The sequence below is a fragment of the Scardinius erythrophthalmus genome (assembly GCF_964197995.2).
Source record: "Scardinius erythrophthalmus genome assembly, chromosome: 19".
Classification (NCBI taxonomy): Eukaryota; Metazoa; Chordata; class Actinopteri; order Cypriniformes; family Leuciscidae; genus Scardinius; species Scardinius erythrophthalmus.
The window spans coordinates 28615099-28635213 of record NC_138239.1 but is presented as its reverse complement, the minus strand read 5'-3'; the positions used below and the strand labels follow the sequence as shown (position 1 = coordinate 28635213).

General features: G+C 38.1%; 1 protein-coding gene across 2 annotated transcripts; it reads right to left on the bottom strand.

The window, feature by feature from the left end:
• Window positions 1–1712: 1712 nt before the first annotated feature.
• txlnbb (taxilin beta b) lies at window positions 1713–11652 on the bottom strand. Of its 2 annotated transcripts, none has more exons than XM_081394495.1 (10): window positions 11532–11652; window positions 9336–9558; window positions 9085–9176; window positions 8440–8610; window positions 4166–4360; window positions 3894–4013; window positions 3741–3815; window positions 3558–3650; window positions 2514–2609; window positions 1713–2325 (listed from the first exon to the last, which is right to left on the bottom strand). In XM_081394495.1, exons 2-10 carry the CDS (start codon window positions 9541–9543, stop codon window positions 1771–1773), a joined length of 1605 nt encoding a protein of 534 aa, XP_081250621.1. In that variant the 5' UTR covers window positions 9544–9558; window positions 11532–11652; the 3' UTR covers window positions 1713–1770. The 2 variants fall into 2 exon arrangements, with proteins under 2 accessions (XP_081250621.1, XP_081250622.1); XM_081394496.1 differs by having other exon boundaries at window positions 9336–9555; window positions 11532–11626.
• Window positions 11653–20115: the final 8463 nt, after the last annotated feature.

Below are 20115 nucleotides of genomic sequence, written 5' to 3'. Positions count from 1 at the left end.
TTTTTTCATCAATTTCATTGCATCTCTAATTTCAATTAAAGAAACAGGAGCCTTACATAATAACTTAAATTCATCACTTATTTGCGGTATATAGTTCTTAATTTGATGTAGGTATGACTCACTTTTAAAATTCTGTATTTCTTCAGGGTGTTTGGAAACTGAATTGTTAACTTGCAAAGCAGAAATGCTTTTCCCTTTAACTCCTTTTCTTAAGAGAAAAGAAAAAGCTTGTATTTTTCTCTCCTCCCTCAATCCATCTCGCCCTGGACCTAACGAAGGCACCTGTAACTATTTCAATAAATAACTGGTCTAATTCTAATTGCAAGGTTTTTAACTGATTAATTTCTGTAAAAGAGAGATTCTCTTTTTTTAATAAGTTATTTATGTTACATAACAAGTTGGTTTCTCTATCAGCACAAACCACTTGATCTAGCTTTAAATTAAAACAATTCCCAATTAGCACCATGTGGCTCAAGCTCATTTTTTGAAAATATTTCTTTAACTAATCCCTTGATCTGATCATTCATTTTTTTATCTTTTAGCTGAGTATTGTTCAACTTCCAATAACCACGCAAGCTAAATTCAGCTTAATTTCTTAGTGGTCCGAGAATGGAGCATACTGGTGACCAACGTCAAACACATGCATATTGCAGTATCTGTTGAGAAATCAGAAAAAAAGCCTATTCTAGATTTAGAGGTTAGCAACTTATTACTATTACTTATTACTACTAAGTAAATTCCCTAATATCTGGGTGATAATAGCGCCATGAATCTGCAATATGATCACACAAGGTACAAATAATGTTATTACTGAGGCCCATTTTAGGAGGAAATCTGTCAGCTAAATTATCTAAAACAACATTAAAATCTCCAGCAATAATAATAAACACCTGTTGATATTTATTTTTTAAAGCTTCAATTTTCCCCTGTAATGATGAAATAAGACACTTGATGGCAGAACTTAAACTGTGGCCATAAATATTACATATTATTAAAAGTAGCATTATCAAGTTTAGTGACAAGAATAACCCATCTTCCTTCCGTAGAAACCAAAGACTCAACAATATCTCCTTAAAACTTGTTGATCAAAAGGAGAACACCAGCGGAGTGGTTATCCATGACTAAAGTAAACCTCATCACCCCACTGTGATTCCCAAAAACGGAAATCACTCTCACAGGAATGAGTTTCTTGTAAGTAAGCATTTGTTCGTCTACAGTATAAGAATAAAGCCTTTCTTTTAGTGAGCTCTCTTGACGTCTGCCAAGATGGCGACGGGCGGCTCCGCCCACTTTGAGCTTCAAAAATGCTCTTCAGAAACCTACGGGTGACGCCACGGACACTACGTCCATATTTTTTTACAGTCTATGTGTTAAATATGTGCCAAATTGGCTATGCAGATTATTCCACTGTGGCGAACCCCGACAAAAAAGGGAGCAAACCGAAAGAGAGAGAGAGAGAGGAAAAAAAATGCTATATCTAAGTTAATAAAGAGCCAATATTTAGTATAAAAATGTAATATTATCTTCTCTCTGTCTGTACTTTCCAAAACATTGCATCAAAGTTTCTTCAAATGAATGCACCATGTCACCGTTTCACAAGTTCAGAGTTGTTAGTCTAACCTCACATCGCTCATGCTGTCTTGAAATACATAATACTACAAGCATGTATGGTGTAATAGTTCAAACATCGAGTTACAAGCATGATGCGCAAAGATGTAGAATAAACTTTATTCGTGAATGTGTGAGAAATTGACATTTGGATTAGTCTGTCTAATCAACCGACTGCATGTCTTTGTCTCTGAGCTCTTGATGTTCTTCAGACAGTGTGTCAGTGAGGGGTTGCATCTCCTCTGTGAAGTTGAGCTCCTCTCCGACCTGTTGCTCACCCTGAGCGTCGTCTAGACTCTCAGCACAGATGTCTGAGTCCTCCAAAGCCTCTGGCGGCATGTGGCGGCGAATGGTGAACGCTGCCTCGATCTCCTGTAGCCGAGCTTTCTCAGCCTTCAGGTTGAAGAGCTCTTTGGTCAGCGGCGTTGCTTCTGCGGGAGACTTACAGATTGGATCAGTGGGGGTTTCTGGATCTTGACTGACCACTTCTGTTGAGACTGCCTCTTCCTCTTTAGTTACTGCAACTTCCTCGGTTGCTTCCGTAGCTTTCTCTGTAGTGACGGACGCAGCAGCCACCGCATCGTCGGCTCCGGCCTGTTGGGATCCACTGAGCTTCTGAGACAGTGTTTTCCTCTCGCCTTGAAGCGCTCTACAGAGATTCTCAAGTTTCTGGGTCTTCAGGCTTAAGAGTTCAATCTCCTTCTCCTTCAGTGCTTTCTGCATGAAACAATCGTGATCATATTGCTCCATATCTACACTTTCAGCAATACTGAAACACTGTGTCAAGATTCATTCTCTTGATTCTTATTGTACAGCTAGTTGTTTAGCTGAAAACATTAAATATACAGCGATGGTTCGCTGCATTCTACAATATTGATTTATGATGTATGAACTGAGCAACTTACATCTCCAACCATATCAAGAAGAGCTTTATTGCAGCCATCAAAACGGGATTTCCAGCCAATTGCCTCCTTCTCCAACTTTTTCATCTTCTTTGCCATCTGTAATACAAATCAGCATCTTAGCTTAGTGTTATTTTAGTATTAGACGACGTGATTTTGCAGAGTAAGACGCATATTTTTTTTGATCCTGGAACAATATTCCTGTCCGGAAATGTAATGCTAATCATACCATATTCTAACCCTTACCCATAAGTTATCCTTAAAATCAGAGAGAAATGATAGGTGAATAACAGTAGAAGCACATAACCCTGCTTGTAACCCTAATCTTCACATAAACTGTAAACTTTTCTCTCAAATCTGTTTGGTTGATTGGAATGTTGTTCCAGGATCAACAGAGATGTAAAGGAGGAACATGTTGCATTTGGTGAAATCAGGTTCTGCATTTGGACTATCTAATATTTTGAATTGGCATTCATTTTTATATGTTAATTTTCAATTTTGTTGAACTTTTTAGTAATTTTGTCATGTGCATTTGTTTTTTGTATTAGTTTTATTGTTTTTTAAACATTACTATTTAGGTTTAATACATTTTATTTCAGGTTTAAGTGCTGTTTTAGATTTTATTCATTTGCAGTTTTTTAATTTTAGTGTTTCGACTTAAATGTATTTCTGTTATTTGCCAAGGCAACATTAAAAAAAATCCTTTAATTTATTTAATCTTACAAAAAGTTTTTTAATAGTTTTAGTTTTAATTAACAATAAAACCTGAAACTGAGAGACCCCAAGCCCCTTTTAGTAGTTCAGAAACATAGGTACTTAATATGATGCATTTTATGTAAAAAGACTGTAAACTAAATTTGATGCATTCAAATTTAAAATAATTTGATTATAACTACTGTATATTATTTGATTATTGACTAACAGTTAATTGCGATATTTCTACAATATTTGAATTTTTACAATGTTCTTCTTATACGTTGAAAAAAAAAATACAGTATAATGACTTAACCACTATAAAGTGACTAGAAATGTGTCAGGGATACACACCTTGTCCATGTCTTGTTTGAAGCTGGCATACACACCACTGCTCTTAGATACCGTTCCTTGGAATTCATCAAACTTCTCAGAATATACAGCAAGCTAACCGGAAAACAACCGGTTATTTTGTGAACAAATATGATTAGAGAAAAAAAAAAAACTAGAGATGTGTAATATTTGATGAAAATGTACCTGGGCTTTCATATCAGACTCTTGTACTTTCAGATGTTTCACCTGTATTTTGGCCTCTGCAGTCTGCTTCAGTAACTGGAGAATACATGTAGATCAGAAGTATAGATCAAATTTACTATTGAGGGCATTTTTTTCTTTGGATATTTTACTCACAAGCTCCTTCTCCAGTTTGTGTTTCTCCTCCGCCTCTTTGAGCATTAAGCTGGCCTTGTTAAGTTTTGTCTCCATTAATTTCTGATGCAGGTCTCGGTGCTTGAACACTTTTTCAAGATTCTGCATGAAGGCCAAAAACACGATTATACATTATATTATTCTTAAATTATTCTAATATACTTCCATCCACATTAGGACTACAGTAGTTTTGAAACACTGGAATGATATGATCTCAGGTCAAACCAGAGTGACCTCCTGTTGGTTTTCCGTACCGCCTCTCGCTGGTCACATTTTGCTATGATGTCCTTGAGTTTCTCAGCCAGCTCGCTGTTCTCCTGGCACAGTTTGTTGTTGCGGCTGCTGTGCTCCTCGATCTGGCCCTGGATGTCCGTCAGCGTGTTCTGGAAATGCGTGGTGATTTCCTTCCTCTTGAGATCATCTTCACGACACCTCTGTAGGGTTTCCTCCTGCACCAAAAGCGTCATCAGACAGATGTGAGTTCTAGTAAAGAAGTGAGTTCTAGTAAAAAAACCAGGGGAGTTTCAGAGCTTGCAGCAAACAATGAACCAGACTATGTAAATGTTGAGCAAGGAATCTCATTTGCAGAGGCCAATCAGCTTGTGTCATGTGATAGCTTGCAAATTGCATGTAAAGGACCACAGCCTGCACCCTCTAGAGGTTCATGACTGAACTAGATAATAATAATTATAATAATAATAATTCATTACATTTATATAATGCTTTTCTCTGCACAAAGTGCTTTATAGAAGGGGGAATCTCCTCAACCACCTGGATGATGTGACGGCAGCCATTTTGTGCCAGAACGCCCTCCACACAACAGCTTATTGGTGGAGAGGAGACAGAGTGAGTGTAGATATGTAATACAAATGTTCATTCTTAGTTCATGTTAGCCCAGGTCCATTAAAGGTGCTCTAAGCGATGTTGGGTGACGTCACTTCTTGTGGACGTTCGAAGTATTGTCAAACAAAACGGAGGCTAGCTCGACCCTCCCTCCTCCTCATCCCATCCCCTCCCCTCCCTTCCGTGCTTTTCCGATGTAAACTCGTGACTTTGCGCGTTCCTTCTCCTTTTCCCTATTCTTTGTTATTTGTTCATCGGAACGTCGTCTCTATGGTCGTGTGTCGGCCATATCAAAATTCAAGAGAATATAATTCTAACGTTAGTCGTTGTCGTTGTCTAGGACATCTCTCCTCTAGCTAACGTCCCTCTTCATGCTTCTCTCTCCTCCACTCCACCCCCCCCCCCCTTCATGTGCACGCTCACTAACCCCCCAACCCCCACCCCTAAATCATTCTTGTCGTTTATTGGCTGGAACACTGTTTGTTATGTTTCGTGGTCCAGGCTGGGCCAGTTTGTTTTTGTTGCCGTTTGTGGAGCCTGGGCTGTCTACAGAGACCGTGTTTTTTTAGAGTGTGTTCAGGGGACAGGCAGCTAGCGGATAGTGAGGAGATGTTTGCTGTATGTGACAAAAAATGTTTCAGCCTAAAAAACGTGTGACATCGCTTAGAGCAGACATGCTTTATTAACACACAACTTTTGATTTTAACAATGTATTAGTAAATGTTGAAATTAAATTAACATTAACTGTGATTGATAAATGCTTTACAGGGTTTTTCCTGGCTCAAAATGAGGCGGAGGTGGTAAAATCCTAATAATGTATTTTAATAATAAGGGAATTAAATATTATTTTTCATAGATCATCATATAGCCTAATGTGTTTTTGCCATTATTTTTGTGGGTGGAGGTTGGTACTTCTAGGGGGGTCTGGGGGCATGCCCCCCTGGAAATTTTTTTTGTTAAAAAATAAAAAAATCCACCCGCAAACCACCCATATTCTTTGATTTACAGTGTTTCCCCTACAATGTATTAAGCAGCGGCGCAGTGCTCTCGGTTCCGTGTGTGTGTGAGTGTGTGTCGGCGCACTGCGCTCTCAGCTCAATGTTCCACTCCGTGTTTGCGATGCGTGTTCTGCTCTGTGGTTAACGGCCCAAACGCTCCAATCATGTACCGATCATGCACTGGAAAAGCAAAGTATGCTCAAATAACGTGAAATTTCTCAGTAACGTTAGTCGACTTCTGTTTGCTGAGCTGGTATAGCCATGCATGCATGGTAAAATTACCTGCTCTGATCACATACTCTGGTAATAATAGCTTTGTATGACTATACTTTATTTAGATAATTAGTCAAAAATGAATAATGTATCGTAAATAAATAAATGTTCTTCCTTAAAATACAGGGTGTATAAGTTTGGACACCCCTATGTTTAATTCCCATAGAGGCGGGCAGATTTTTATTTTTAAAGGCCAGTTACTTCATGGATCCAGGATACTATGCATCCTGATAAAGTTCCCTTGGCCTCTGGAATTAAAATAGCCCCACATCATCACATAGCCTTCACCATACCTAGAGTTTGAAAATAAAAAATAAAAATCTGCCTGCCTCTATGGGAATTTAACATAGGGGTGTCCAAACTTATGCACCCTGTATTATAAGGAAGAACATTTATTTATTTACGATACATTATTCATTCACAAAGAATGATGTCCTTGGTGTCCTTAAAGGTTGGATTTTTCCTCATTTTTTAAATTAAGGCATTAAGTTAAATTTCCAAAAGATTTTTTATTCCTCTTTTTAGTCAACTTTAGCATGGGTGTCTAAACTTATGCATAGCACTGTATATATATATATATATATATATATATATATATATATATATATATATATATATATATATATATATATATATATTTTACGGCTGGGAATCGATTTAAAAAATAATGAATTAATCGCACATATAGGCTATATATTATTTTATTTTTTTACATAGTGCCCCTTTCTTACATTTGAGCCTCAAAATGTATGTCTCAAAATGTCCATTTCTATCCACAAAACTTGCCAGAAGTCATGGTTTAAGGGGTTATTAAAAAAAAAATCTTCCGGGGGTGCATGCCCCCGGACCCCCCGCGAGCGGCTTGGTAACAACCTCCGGCACGTAACAGCACCGCTGCTGGAAAAATGTATAGGGGAAACACTGATTTAGATATCTGCATCTGATCACATTACAATTATTCAAATTCTCAGTGTTAAGCATGATAATATGGTAACATATCACACTGAAGTTGGCTAATTAAAAATGAACTATTTAAGAATTTAAGAATTAAGTTCTTCTTTTGGCAAAATTACATTTCCTTTATAGCATTAACAGAGGCTTTACTCCATTCAAACTTAAATTGTCAATGTTTCATTACATCGCTGTTTGAAAACAGAATAATTTTTTGTACCTTTATAAGGTTTTATTTTATTAAATGTTTGCTCCATCTTTCATTTCAAATTCTTAAATTTGATCAATATATTCAATTAAAATAAGACATTAGGCTGTTTCCAATCAAATTAAATAATTTACATTGAAAAATTATAACTGTATTAAATTAGATTATTTTAAATATTTTTGAATATACAAATAAGGAATGTTGAAACGAATGATACTTTATGAAACTAAACCGCCAGTAGGAGGCGGCAGGCGACCGTCTTAATGAGCGAGTCATTGAGTCATTCATTCAAATGATTCGTTCCAAAGGCTGATTCATTCAGAATGAGGCAGTTTATGAATAGGTAATTGAATCTTTGACTTAATCGATTCGTTCAAAACACTGAATCATTCAGTAATGAAACACGGCTGAGTGTTGCTGTGAGATTCGCGGTGGTTCTGCTGTGATCTTTGATTGGAACTATTTTCGCTGCTGAAACAGAACAAAAACAGTCATTGCGTCTCAAATGTAAGTGACTTACTTTTAACTATTTGTTTATTGAACTGTTATGAAATCAGTCTCGGTTTCAATCTTGATGGCATTCAGGAAAACATCACTCTGATCGTGTGTAGCCTAGGCTATATATTGTTTCTTAACTATAATATGTTATAAATAACAGCACGAGCCTCAACAGCGCAACTTTGTTACCATCAGTACATTAGGTAGGCCTATATTATCAACTATAGGCTATCAATCGCCACTTACATTAATTGGTTTTCCATGAAGAGAATTACGTTGTAAACGAAAGTAAAGTGACGCACGTTCATTGCGTTTTACCGAGTTCCGTGTCTTTATTAAACTCAACACAAAATTATTTATCTGTCATCCACCCTCGATTAATTGGAATGGAATGTTTTTATTACTTATCCGCGCACTGCGCGCAGCAGCAGCATACGGTTTGAGAATGGACACATGCGGTAACCGCAACAGAACCGTCACGGTGGAAAAAGTTTATCTGACCATGACTGTCTGTCCGAGTTTTGTCGAGAGCCACGAAATTTGACGGAGGCGGCCGCCTCATAATTCTCTATGCAGGAAAAACCCTGCTTTAGAAATACTAGTTAACTAATTGTTAAACCTGTTACCACTTTATGACACACTTTTGTCTTTTTATTATTGTCGAGCATGTTTTGATTTGTGCTCAAGATATCAGTGTTTAAAGCAATATAAGATGTTTTCACACAATCATATCCATGAGATTGGATGATACTGGCACCTTTAACGTCTTGTTGTGTCTTTGCAGCTCCCTGCACAGGCCTTCTAGTTTACTGCGGGCCAGAACAGCTCGGCTGTGCTCACTCTGGAGCTGATCCTTCTCCTTCAGCACCTGGAGAAGCTTCTTCTGCAGGACCTTCAGCTGTTTCTGGTCTGAACGGTGCTCTTCCAGCTGCAAGTAATTTGCACAAACAATGTTGTTATGATCTATTTTGTTTACAGAAATATAAAAACTGTATATATAGAAAACTATTTGAATATAACAAGCTAAAAATAAATAAATAAAAAATCTTAGAGAATTCATTAAATCATTAATTTTGGACATGTACTGTACAATAAAGACAGTCTAATATGGGACAGCCCTAAATAAATCTGTGCTGAAATAAAATATATATTTCATACACATATGTAAAGCCTGTTTGTTTCTTAATATACTTAAAATGGTTTCACAAAGCTGTGAAAATGAATTAAAAGGGGGGTGATTTTTCCAAATGCATATGTGGAAATTTACAGTACCCTTGAAGTCTAAGTTACTTAAGCAGTAGTAAAGCATGCAATGTTAGGAATACATTGTTTTTATTAGGTATTTTGTTAAAAAGTTTATTTAATGTTTCAAATGCGGAACATTGTTAATGATTGTACTCACCAGTTCTGCATGTTTTCTGATGAGAGCTTCTAGTTTCTGCTCAGGCGTTCCCAGTTTATTCAGGCTTTGCATGAGCAGCATGGCTTCCTTCCCTGTGATTATTGACACAATTTACTTTGGTCACACTGTTTGATTGAGCAAAGGGGGAAAATAAGCAGTATAAAGAGGAAATGCTTGTTTTAATTTATCATTAATCACATTGCCAGCTATTTAAATGGAGTAACATGTTAAATATCTTGCATGTGACTCACCGAGGCCTTTAAGCATCTTCTTCTCCATTTTCTGCTCTTTGGCCTTGCCTGGAACAGCCTCTTCCTCAACATCCTCAGGCTCACCTGGCTGTTCGCTCACCTGATAGGTGTTGATAATGTCCTCCAGCTGCTGACTCAGATCCTCAGTGAGGTCATTGGTCTCATCAGCCTTGCTGTCTCCATTTGTAGGTTGTGAACAGCTCTCCATCCTGATGATATTCTACTATTGAGACAGGGCAGAGTCAGTGAAAGATGATGGGATGAATTTGTTGCTTTTACATTGAACAATGTAGCCGTTTACAAGGTTTTTAGTCAGATTGTTGTTAGTCTAAGAATGATTCCTGGTTTAGGACCTACTAAATTATGCAAAATGAAACTATGTTTCATCTCGTGTTTTATTACAAGATTGGATATTATGGTAAAATTTTAAAATAAGGTTTCATTTGTTAGCATTAGTTAACTAGATTAGTAAACATGAACTAACAATGACCAACACTTCTACAGCATTTATTGTTATTATTAGGGGTTCAAGCGCGTAGCTCTGAATAACTGGTAAAAAGGTGTTGGAAAATGGTGTTGTTAAAGAAGCATGGAAACTTTTATGCCATAGGTGGCACTTTAACTGTTACAAAGGTGAACAACGTTATATATTTCCTATGCAAAGTTACATTTAAATTACTGAAAAATGGTCTGCTGTACATAGAACTTCATGAAATTAGGTGTACATATGCGCCATATGATTCTAAAGAAGCATGCAAGCTTTAACAGAGATTGGGCCATAAGTAGAGCAATAACTGTTAAAAAACTGTCTGTATGAAGTTTTGACTGAAAATAGTCTTTTCCTTCTATGATTTAAGTAGTTACATGTTTGCTAAAAATAAAACATAATATCTTTTTACACATGCACTTAAAGGCTTCAGATCGATTGAACCCCGATAACTGCTGCTTGCAGCTATATTTATTATTATATTTATTATTATGTACAGAAACGTATATTATGTTAATCTCACCATTTAATATTACGTTTTTAAGATCAAAAGTTGTATCTGTTAATGCACTGTGAAATAACATTAACAAAAGTTAATAAATGCTTTAAGAATAGGCTTTATTGCTTCCTTTTTAGTTCATATTAGTTAACTAATGTTAACAAATGATACCTTATTGTAAAGTGTTACGGATATTGTTTAATGTGATGATAATGATTTTTCAGTTTTTGAAGAAAACTTACACTTTAGAAGTGAGTCTACTTTGATTAATACAATTGCTGATTAATTAAATATTTGATTTATACAGTATATAACTATATGTATATGTAACTATAATAAATAACTGAATAATACTTTTTGGGGGAAAATATATTTTCCCAAATAATGTTTGGCATGATGCTAATGTTATGCATATAGTGGTAATAGCACTGGTAATAGTGGTAATAGTTTTGTAATAAACAAATAGTAAGTATCATACCAAGTAGTGATTTTTTCTAGGTTGAATTATAAGGTTGAATCTCCCTGATCGTATCACTATTCATAAATTATTTAAAACCAAACATACTTTATACTTTAAAACTAAAGCTTTTTATGCATTGAGGGGTCATCATCAGAGGGGTCAGAAAAGTTCCCTTAAAAAATCTCTTATATGTTTAAAAGTGGAGATGCACATTAGAGCTTGTGAGATGACTGCTTTGAATTGATTTAATTCTTATTCTAAAGAGCTGTTTAGGGTTGTTTACCCCCTGAGATACAGAGCAACTGTCTGTTTCCCCTGTTTATCTGGTTAAATTTAGTCCAGGCTGATAACTCCCCCTGACCCCCTGATTTCACAAGCACATGGCACCTGTTCATGACCTGAAGTCTATTTCAAGAGACCCTTAATATGGTCAGCTTGTCTGCTTATTCTTCAGCATGTCAATGTTCAAATGATATGTTGTAAAATTGCATTGCTCATTTAATAAATAAAAGCCTACAATGACCCTTCATGCATTGCAATGTAGGATTCAACAGACACACAAGACCTTTACTCGGAAATTCAGCCCAAAACATGCTGTGTTACACTAAAACATGCTTTTCATGCTGAATACGTGTTGAAATATATATTTACTTTTACAGTATGGCAATCAAACATCCAGTCAAACCAATTCACATTTAAAAAACTATGATAACAGTGCATGAGACAATAAAGACGTGAGGACACACTTACCAGCAGGAGCAGTGAGAGAGTGAGTGGAGCAGAGCCGAGTCGAGTCACTATCAGGACAAACACAGCAGCTGCGTGAGACCTCAAAATAATCACAGTGCTCACACTGAACACACAACACACTGAGCCCATGCTGAGATTCCAGTCATGTTCTGTCAAATTCAAATCATGTTCATCTACAGTATAGGTAAAGAATATCTGTGACTTTTTGTCAAACATTGTTTGGTTGGTCTGAAATCTGTAGATATGCAGGACGAAGCCGAAAATGTTTCAGAGCATTTTAAAATGCTAATAAATTATCATTTGAAATTGTGAATCTTAGGAAATTTCATAAAGTCCAGGTCTATTTTAGGCCTATATATGTCTGCTTTTGTTGTTGCTTTTTGCATTTTGAGGTTAGTTGAATGAGAACTAAGCATATTTTCTAACCATTTTATGCACGCAAAAAAAATGTCATGACTTGGATGTGGAAAAAAGCATTATAATATTTCCAGAATGCCTGTATTTGTGGTAGCGCCTTCAATTTACGCTGATTTACATTTAAAAATGATATTATAATTTGAAATTGTGAATCTTATGAAATCTCAAGAACATGACCAGGTGATATTTCACCCCACCCAAAAAAGAAGCCAATTTTAGGACTATTTTTATTGTTGTTGTTGTTTCAGTGTGAGATTAATGACAATTAAACATATTTTTGTATGTCCATTTTTTTTTCATATCAATTCCAGCCTATCGAGTCCTTATCCTTATGAAGTGCAGCGAAGTATTTGCAGCGCTGAAAACAGCGTCTTCTCAACATGTTGACAACACGAACCAAACTCTTTTGTTTGAGGGTCAAAGTAGACTTTGTTTGCGGATGCCGTTGAAGACCATAGGCTGGCATTATGCAAATGTATTGCATTGTTACGTAGGTTTGTAACAATAAGTGAGACTTGAATGTCTGGCAACTCGTTTCGGCAGTTCAAAATTGATTCTTTCTTTTAGGGAGCAATAACTTTATTTTCATGCACTTTGATCTTTGACACTTTGCAGACCTTTTACATTCACAAACAGCTATTTTACACACTACATGAAAAGTAATATTCAAAAATGCATAATAGGGACATTTCAATCATGAAATTGTGAATCTCATGAAACATCAAAAAAACATGTAAAGTCCTATTTCACTACAAAAAAAAGCTTATCTTAGGACTTTTTTTTCTTCCAGTGTGAGATTAGTTTTCCGATTAACTACTAATTATATTTTCTCTACATTCAAACACAAAACAAATTCTCATGACTCTATTGTGGGGGGGGGGGGAATTGTATAAAAAGTATTTGTGCAGCATGTTTGTATTTGTGGTATGCCTTCAATTTATGCTGATTTAAATTTTAAAAAGATTAGTACTGTGCTTAATTATGAAGGAAATAATGTAACAATTCAAACCTTTAAAAAAACAAAACAAAAAAAAATATATGTTAAAAAACGTACATTTTAAAAACAATATATGTTATGCATTTAAGATATTTTCCAAAAATAATTTGGAAAGTGTGCATCCACATATAACTCCAAACCCACCTTTAAAAGCTCTTCATTATTCAGACTACTGCTTAACTCTGAGCAGCTCAGATATTCTGCCCATGCCTCCATTCATCTCAGTGTGTGAAAAGAGTCTAAAGTGCCATGTTTTCAGGGTGGGATTGCCCAGATTGCCTATGGAAGCCAAATGGGTAAATGTTGACAGCTGGTTTTGACAAACTTTTCATTAGTGACATATGTGACAGCGCTGGGAAAGGCAATCAAGAGAAGTATTTCCCATGAGTCTTGCTTTATGCCTGAATAAATGAGGAGGACAAACTATCCACTTGGGTTCAGGCTGGTAAGCAAAATATAATCAAATTCAATTTCTATTTATTTTATTGCTTTGTTCAATTTAGTGACCGTGTTTCCACTGATCTTGAAAATGCAAAGATGACTGTATATAGATTTACAGTCATACAACATCCAAAGTAGCATAAGCGATATAATAAAAACATTTACATTGTTTTGAAAACATCAGCTGTTGCATTGTTTTATTGCCATGTCTTGGTTTCTTTAATTTACTTTGTCTTACATTTTTTGTCAGCTGCTCCCCCATTATGCCTCAAAAGGCCTGTTTTTTTCTGCTGACGTAGTTGAATGGGGATTATGTGAGGAGCACATGTTCAGTTCTTTTGTTTTTGCCTTTTTGTTGTCTTTTTGTACCTCATGGGTAAATCGATGAAGGTAGAGCAGATGAAAGGGAAAATGCATTGACCGGAGCTGCACAGGTCAACAGGAACAGCAGCGTTTGAGCTGGAGCTCAGCAGAAGGCAACAGGTCTGAAATGAGGGCAAAGCATTACAGAATATTTGAACTTAAAGAAAAAAGACATTATCATGTCCTTAAACTACATCAAGAACTTCTACGAGGGATGCGTAAGTAAGACAGAACTAATGTGTGCTGGTGATGTTTTTATTTGCATTTTTCCTGATTATGTTTTATTATTTTTTTGTTGCGAAATCAAGTTAAGGTCTGATTATATTCCGTTTTAATGGGTGCTTTTAATTTATTTTAATAAATTAGTGACAGCCTTGTTAACAGATTTTGTGTGTGTTTAAACATTTGATTTCAGCAGTTTGTTTGTCTCAATTTTCGTACATATTTGTTTCGAGGTCTTCTTTACTTACAGAGTTACTTTGTCTTGTAATTCAGTACAACCACGTTTATATGGACACTTGTATGATGAATCCAAACATATTTACCGGAACACTAAATAAAGAGCGTTTATAGATATACATATGCTTCAAAAGGGATAGTTCACTCAAAAATGAAAATGCTGTCATTAATTATTCACCCTCATGTCGTTCCAAACCTGTAAGTCTTTCGTTCATCTTCGACACACAAATGAAGATATTTTTAATGAAATCTGAGAGCTTTGTCCCTCCACTGACAGCTACGCAACAACCACTTTGAAAAAGTTTATAAAGACTTAAAAAAACATTAAAAACATAAACATTTCAACCGAACCTGGTTGACGCACAAGAAGGCTGGATCCGAAAACTCAGAACAAAGCTATGAAACAGTTTAATGAGCGAGCTTTGGTGAGAACTAAACAAATATTTATTTAAGTAATTTTTTGAGGATGGCGTCCTCGCAAACTGACCAACAACCGCAACTTTTAGATGCCATCTTTCTCTTTCTAGCTCAACTGCCTCCGAATGGAAAGCGCACATGATTGTGGGAAGTCAAAGGCAGTGAAGGACACATCTACTGTATGTTGCCTTCAAAAATACATCAGATGAAGGAGACAGGAAGTAAAGCTAACATTGGATTCCGACATGCCTTGATGACTTCCTACCGTGGAATGTTTCTTCTGAAGGCAACATTTTTACATTTTCTGAAGCCCAAACGTGCTGTGTAATACCACAATGAACCTCATGGGTTCTTGCGGAAGCTCAGATGTGTGTAACACGAGAATGAACCTCATTGGTTCTTGTGGAAGCTCAAACATGATGCGTAACACGAGAATGAACCTCATTGGTTCTTGTGGAAGCTCAAACATGATGCATAACACAAAAATGAACCTCATTGGTTCTTGCTGAAGCTCAAATGTGCTGCATAATGCAAGAACGAACTTCATTGGTTCTTGCTGAAGCTCAAACATGCTGTGTTACACGAAAATGAACCTTACTGGTTCGTACAGATACTCAAACGTGCTGGGTAACACGAGAATGAACCTCATTGGTTTTTGCTGAAGCTCAAATGTGCTGCGTAACATGAAAATGAACCTCATTGGTTCTTGTGGAAGCTCAAACATGATGCGTAACACGAGAATGAACCTCATTGGTTCTTGTGGAAGCTCAAACATGATGCGTAACACGAGAATGAACCTCATTGGTTCTTGCTGAAGCTCAAACATGCTGTGTAATACGAGAATGAACCTCATTGGTTCTTGTGGAAGCTCAAACATGATGCGTAACACGAGAATGAACCTCATTGGTTCTTGCTGAAGCTCAAACGTGCTGCGTAATACGAGAATGAACCTCATTGGTTCTTGTGGAAGCTCAAACATGATGCGTAACACGAGAATGAACCTCATTGGTTCTTGCTGAAGCTCAAACGTGCTGCGTAACACGAGAATGAACCTCATTGGTTCTTGTGGAAGCTCAAACATGATGCGTAACACGAGAATGAACCTCATTGGTTCTTGCTGAAGCTCAAACGTGCTGCGTAACACGAGAATGAACCTCATTGGTTCTTGCTGAAGCTCAAACGTGCTGCGGAACACGAGAATGAACCTCATTGGTTCTTGCTGAAGCTCAAATGTGCTGCGTAACACGAGAATGAACCTCATTGGTTCTTGCTGAAGCTCAAACGTGCTGCGTAACACGAGAATGAACCTCATTGGTTCTTGTGGAAGCTCAAACATGATGCGTAACACGAGAATGAACCTCATTGGTTCTTGCTGAAGCTCAAACATGATGCGTAACACGAGAATGAACCTCATTGGTTCTTGTGGAAGCTCAAACATGATGCGTAATACGAGAATGAACCTCATTGGTTCTTGCTGAAACTCAAACGTGCTGCGGAACACGAGAATGAACGTCATTGGTTCTTGCTGAAGCTCAAACGTGCTGCGTAACACGAGAATGAACCTCATTGGTTCTTGCTGAAGCTCAAACGTGCTGCGGAACACGAGAATGAACCTCATTGGTTCTTGCTGAAGCTCAAACGTGCTGCGGAACACGAGAATGAACCTCATTGGTTCTTGCTGAAGCTCAAATGTGCTGCGTAACACGAGAATGAACCTCATTGGTTCTTGCTGAAGCTCAAACGTGCTGCGTAACACGAGAATGAACCTCATTGGTTCTTGTGGAAGCTCAAACATGATGCGTAATACGAGAATGAACCTCATTGGTTCTTGCTGAAACTCAAACGTGCTGCGTAATACGAGAATGAACCTCATTGGTTCTTGCTGAAGCTCAAACATGCTGTGTAATACGAGAATGAACCTCATTGGTTCTTGCTGAAGCTCAAACGTGCTGCGTAATACGAGAATGAACCTCATTGGTTCTTGCTGAAGCTCAAACGTGCTGCGTAATACGAGAATAAACCTCATTGGTTTTTGCTGAAGCTCAAACGTGCTGCGTAATACGAGAATGAACCTCATTGGTTCTTGCTGAAGCTCAAACGTGCTGCGTAATACGAGAATGAACCTCATTGGTTCTTGCTGAAGCTCAAACGTGCTGCGTAATACGAGAATAAACCTCATTGGTTTTTGCTGAAGCTCAAACGTGCTGCGTAATACGAGAATGAACCTCATTGGTTTTTGCTGAAGCTCAAACGTGCTGCGTAACACGAGAATGAACCTCATTGGTTCTTGCTGAAGCTCAAACGTGCTGCGTAACACGAGAATGAACCTCATTGGTTCTTGCTGAAGCTCAAACGTGCTGCGTAACACGAGAATGAACCTCATTGGTTCTTGCTGAAGCTCAAACGTGCTGCGTAACACGAGAATGAACCTCATTGGTTCTTGCTGAAGCTCAAACGTGCTGCGTAATACGAGAATGAACCTCATTGGTTCTTGCTGAAGCTCAAACGTGCTGCGTAATACGAGAATGAACCTCATTGGTTCTTGCTGAAGCTCAAACGTGCTGTGTAACACGAGAATGAACGTCATTGGTTTTTGCTGAAGCTCAAACGTGCTGCGTAATACGAGAATGAACCTCATTGGTTCTTGCTGAAGCTCAAACGTGCTGCGTAATACGAGAATGAACCTCATTGGTTCTTGCTGAAGCTCAAACGTGCTGCGTAATACGAGAATGAACCTCATTGGTTCTTGCTGAAGCTCAAACGTGCTGTGTAACACGAGAATGAACGTCATTGGTTTTTGCTGAAGCTCAAACGTGCTGCGTAATACGAGAATGAACCTCATTGTTTTTTTCTGAAGCTCAAACGTGCTGCGTAATACGAGAATGAACCTGAAAGGTTCTTGCTGAAGCTCAAACGTGCTGCTTAATACAAGAATGAACCTCATTGGTTCTTGCTGAAGCTCAAACGTGCTGCTTAATACTATAATGAACCTCATTGGTTCTTGCTGAAGCTCAAATGTGCTGCGTAATACGAGAATGAACCTCATTGGTTCTTGCTGAAGCTCAAACGTGCTGCGTAATACGAGAATGAACCTCATTGGTTTTTGCTGAAGCTCAAACATGCTGTGTAATACGAGAATGAACCTCATTGGTTCTTGCTGAAGCTCAAACATGCTGCGTAACACGAAAATGAACCTCATTGGTTCTTGCTGAAGCTCAAACGTGCTGCGTAACACGAGAATGAACCTCATTGGTTTTTGCTGAAGCTCAAACGTGCTGCGTAATACGAGAATGAACCTCATTGGTTCTTGCTGAAGCTCAAATGTGCTGCGTAACACGAAAATGAACCTCATTGGTTCTTGCTGAAGCTCAAACGTGCTGCGTAACATGAAAATGAACCTGATTGGTTCTTGCTGAAGCTCAAACGTGATGCGTAACATGAGAATGAACCTCATTAGTTCTTGCTGAAGCTCAAACGTGCTGCTTAATACAAGAATGAACCTCATTGGTTCTTGCTGAAGCTCAAATGTGCTGCGTAACACGAAAATGAACCTGATTGGTTCTTGCTGAAGCTCAAGCGTGCTGCGTAACACGAAAATGAACCTGATTGGTTCTTGCTGAAGCTCAAACGTGCTGCGTAACACGAAAATGAACCTGATTGGTTCTTGCTGAAGCTCAAACGTGCTGCTTAATACAAGAATGAACCTCATTGGTTCTTGCTGAAGCTCAAATGTGCTGCGTAACACGAAAATGAACCTGATTGGTTCTTGCTGAAGCTCAAACGTGCTGCGTAACACGAAAATGAACCTGATTGGTTCTTGCTGAAGCTCAAACGTGCTGCGTAACACGAAAATGAACCTCATTGGTTCTTGTTGAAGCTCAAACGTGCTGCGTAATACGAGAATGAACCTCATTGGTTCTTGCTGAAGCTCAAACATGCTGTGTAATACGAGAATGAACCTCATTGGTTCTTGCTGAAGCTCAAACATGCTGTGTAATACGAGAATGAACCTCATTGGTTCTTACAGAAGTTCAAATGTGCTGCGTAACACGAAAATGAACCTCATTGGTTCTTGCTGTAGCTCAAACGTGATGCGTAATACGAGAATGAACCTCATTGGTTCTTGCTGAAACTCAAACGTGCTGCGGAACACGAGAATGAACGTCATTGGTTCTTGCTGAAGCTCAAACATGCTGTGTAATACGAGAATGAACCTCATTGGTTCTTGCTGAAGCTCAAACGTGCTGCGTAATACGAGAATGAACCTCATTGGTTCTTGCTGAAGCTCAAACGTGCTGCGTAATACGAGAATAAACCTCATTGGTTTTTGCTGAAGCTCAAACGTGCTGCGTAATACGAGAATGAACCTCATTGGTTCTTGCTGAAGCTCAAACGTGCTGCGTAATACGAGAATGAACCTCATTGGTTCTTGCTGAAGCTCAAACGTGCTGCGTAATACGAGAATAAACCTCATTGGTTTTTGCTGAAGCTCAAACGTGCTGCATAAAACGAGAATGAACCTCATTGGTTTTTGCTGAAGCTCAAACGTGCTGCGTAACACGAGAATGAACCTCATTGGTTCTTGCTGAAGCTCAAACGTGCTGCGTAACACGAGAATGAACCTCATTGGTTCTTGCTGAAGCTCAAACGTGCTGCGTAACACGAGAATGAACCTCATTGGTTCTTGCTGAAGCTCAAACGTGCTGCGTAACACGAGAATGAACCTCATTGGTTCTTGCTGAAGCTCAAACGTGCTGCGTAATACGAGAATGAACCTCATTGGTTCTTGCTGAAGCTCAAACGTGCTGCGTAATACGAGAATGAACCTCATTGGTTCTTGCTGAAGCTCAAACGTGCTGCGTAATACGAGAATGAACCTCATTGGTTCTTGCTGAAGCTCAAACGTGCTGCGTAATACGAGAATGAACCTCATTGGTTCTTGCTGAAGCTCAAACGTGCTGTGTAACACGAGAATGAACGTCATTGGTTTTTGCTGAAGCTCAAACGTGCTGCGTAATACGAGAATGAACCTCATTGTTTTTTTCTGAAGCTCAAACGTGCTGCGTAATACGAGAATGAACCTGAAAGGTTCTTGCTGAAGCTCAAACGTGCTGCTTAATACAAGAATGAACCTCATTGGTTCTTGCTGAAGCTCAAACGTGCTGCTTAATACTATAATGAACCTCATTGGTTCTTGCTGAAGCTCAAATGTGCTGCGTAATACGAGAATGAACCTCATTGGTTCTTGCTGAAGCTCAAACGTGCTGCGTAATACGAGAATGAACCTCATTGGTTTTTGCTGAAGCTCAAACATGCTGTGTAATACGAGAATGAACCTCATTGGTTCTTGCTGAAGCTCAAACATGCTGTGTCATACGAGAATGAACCTCATTGGTTCTTGCTGAAGCTCAAACGTGCTGCGTAATACGAGAATGAACCTCATTGGTTCTTGCTGAAGCTCAAACATGCTGTGTAATACGAGAATGAACC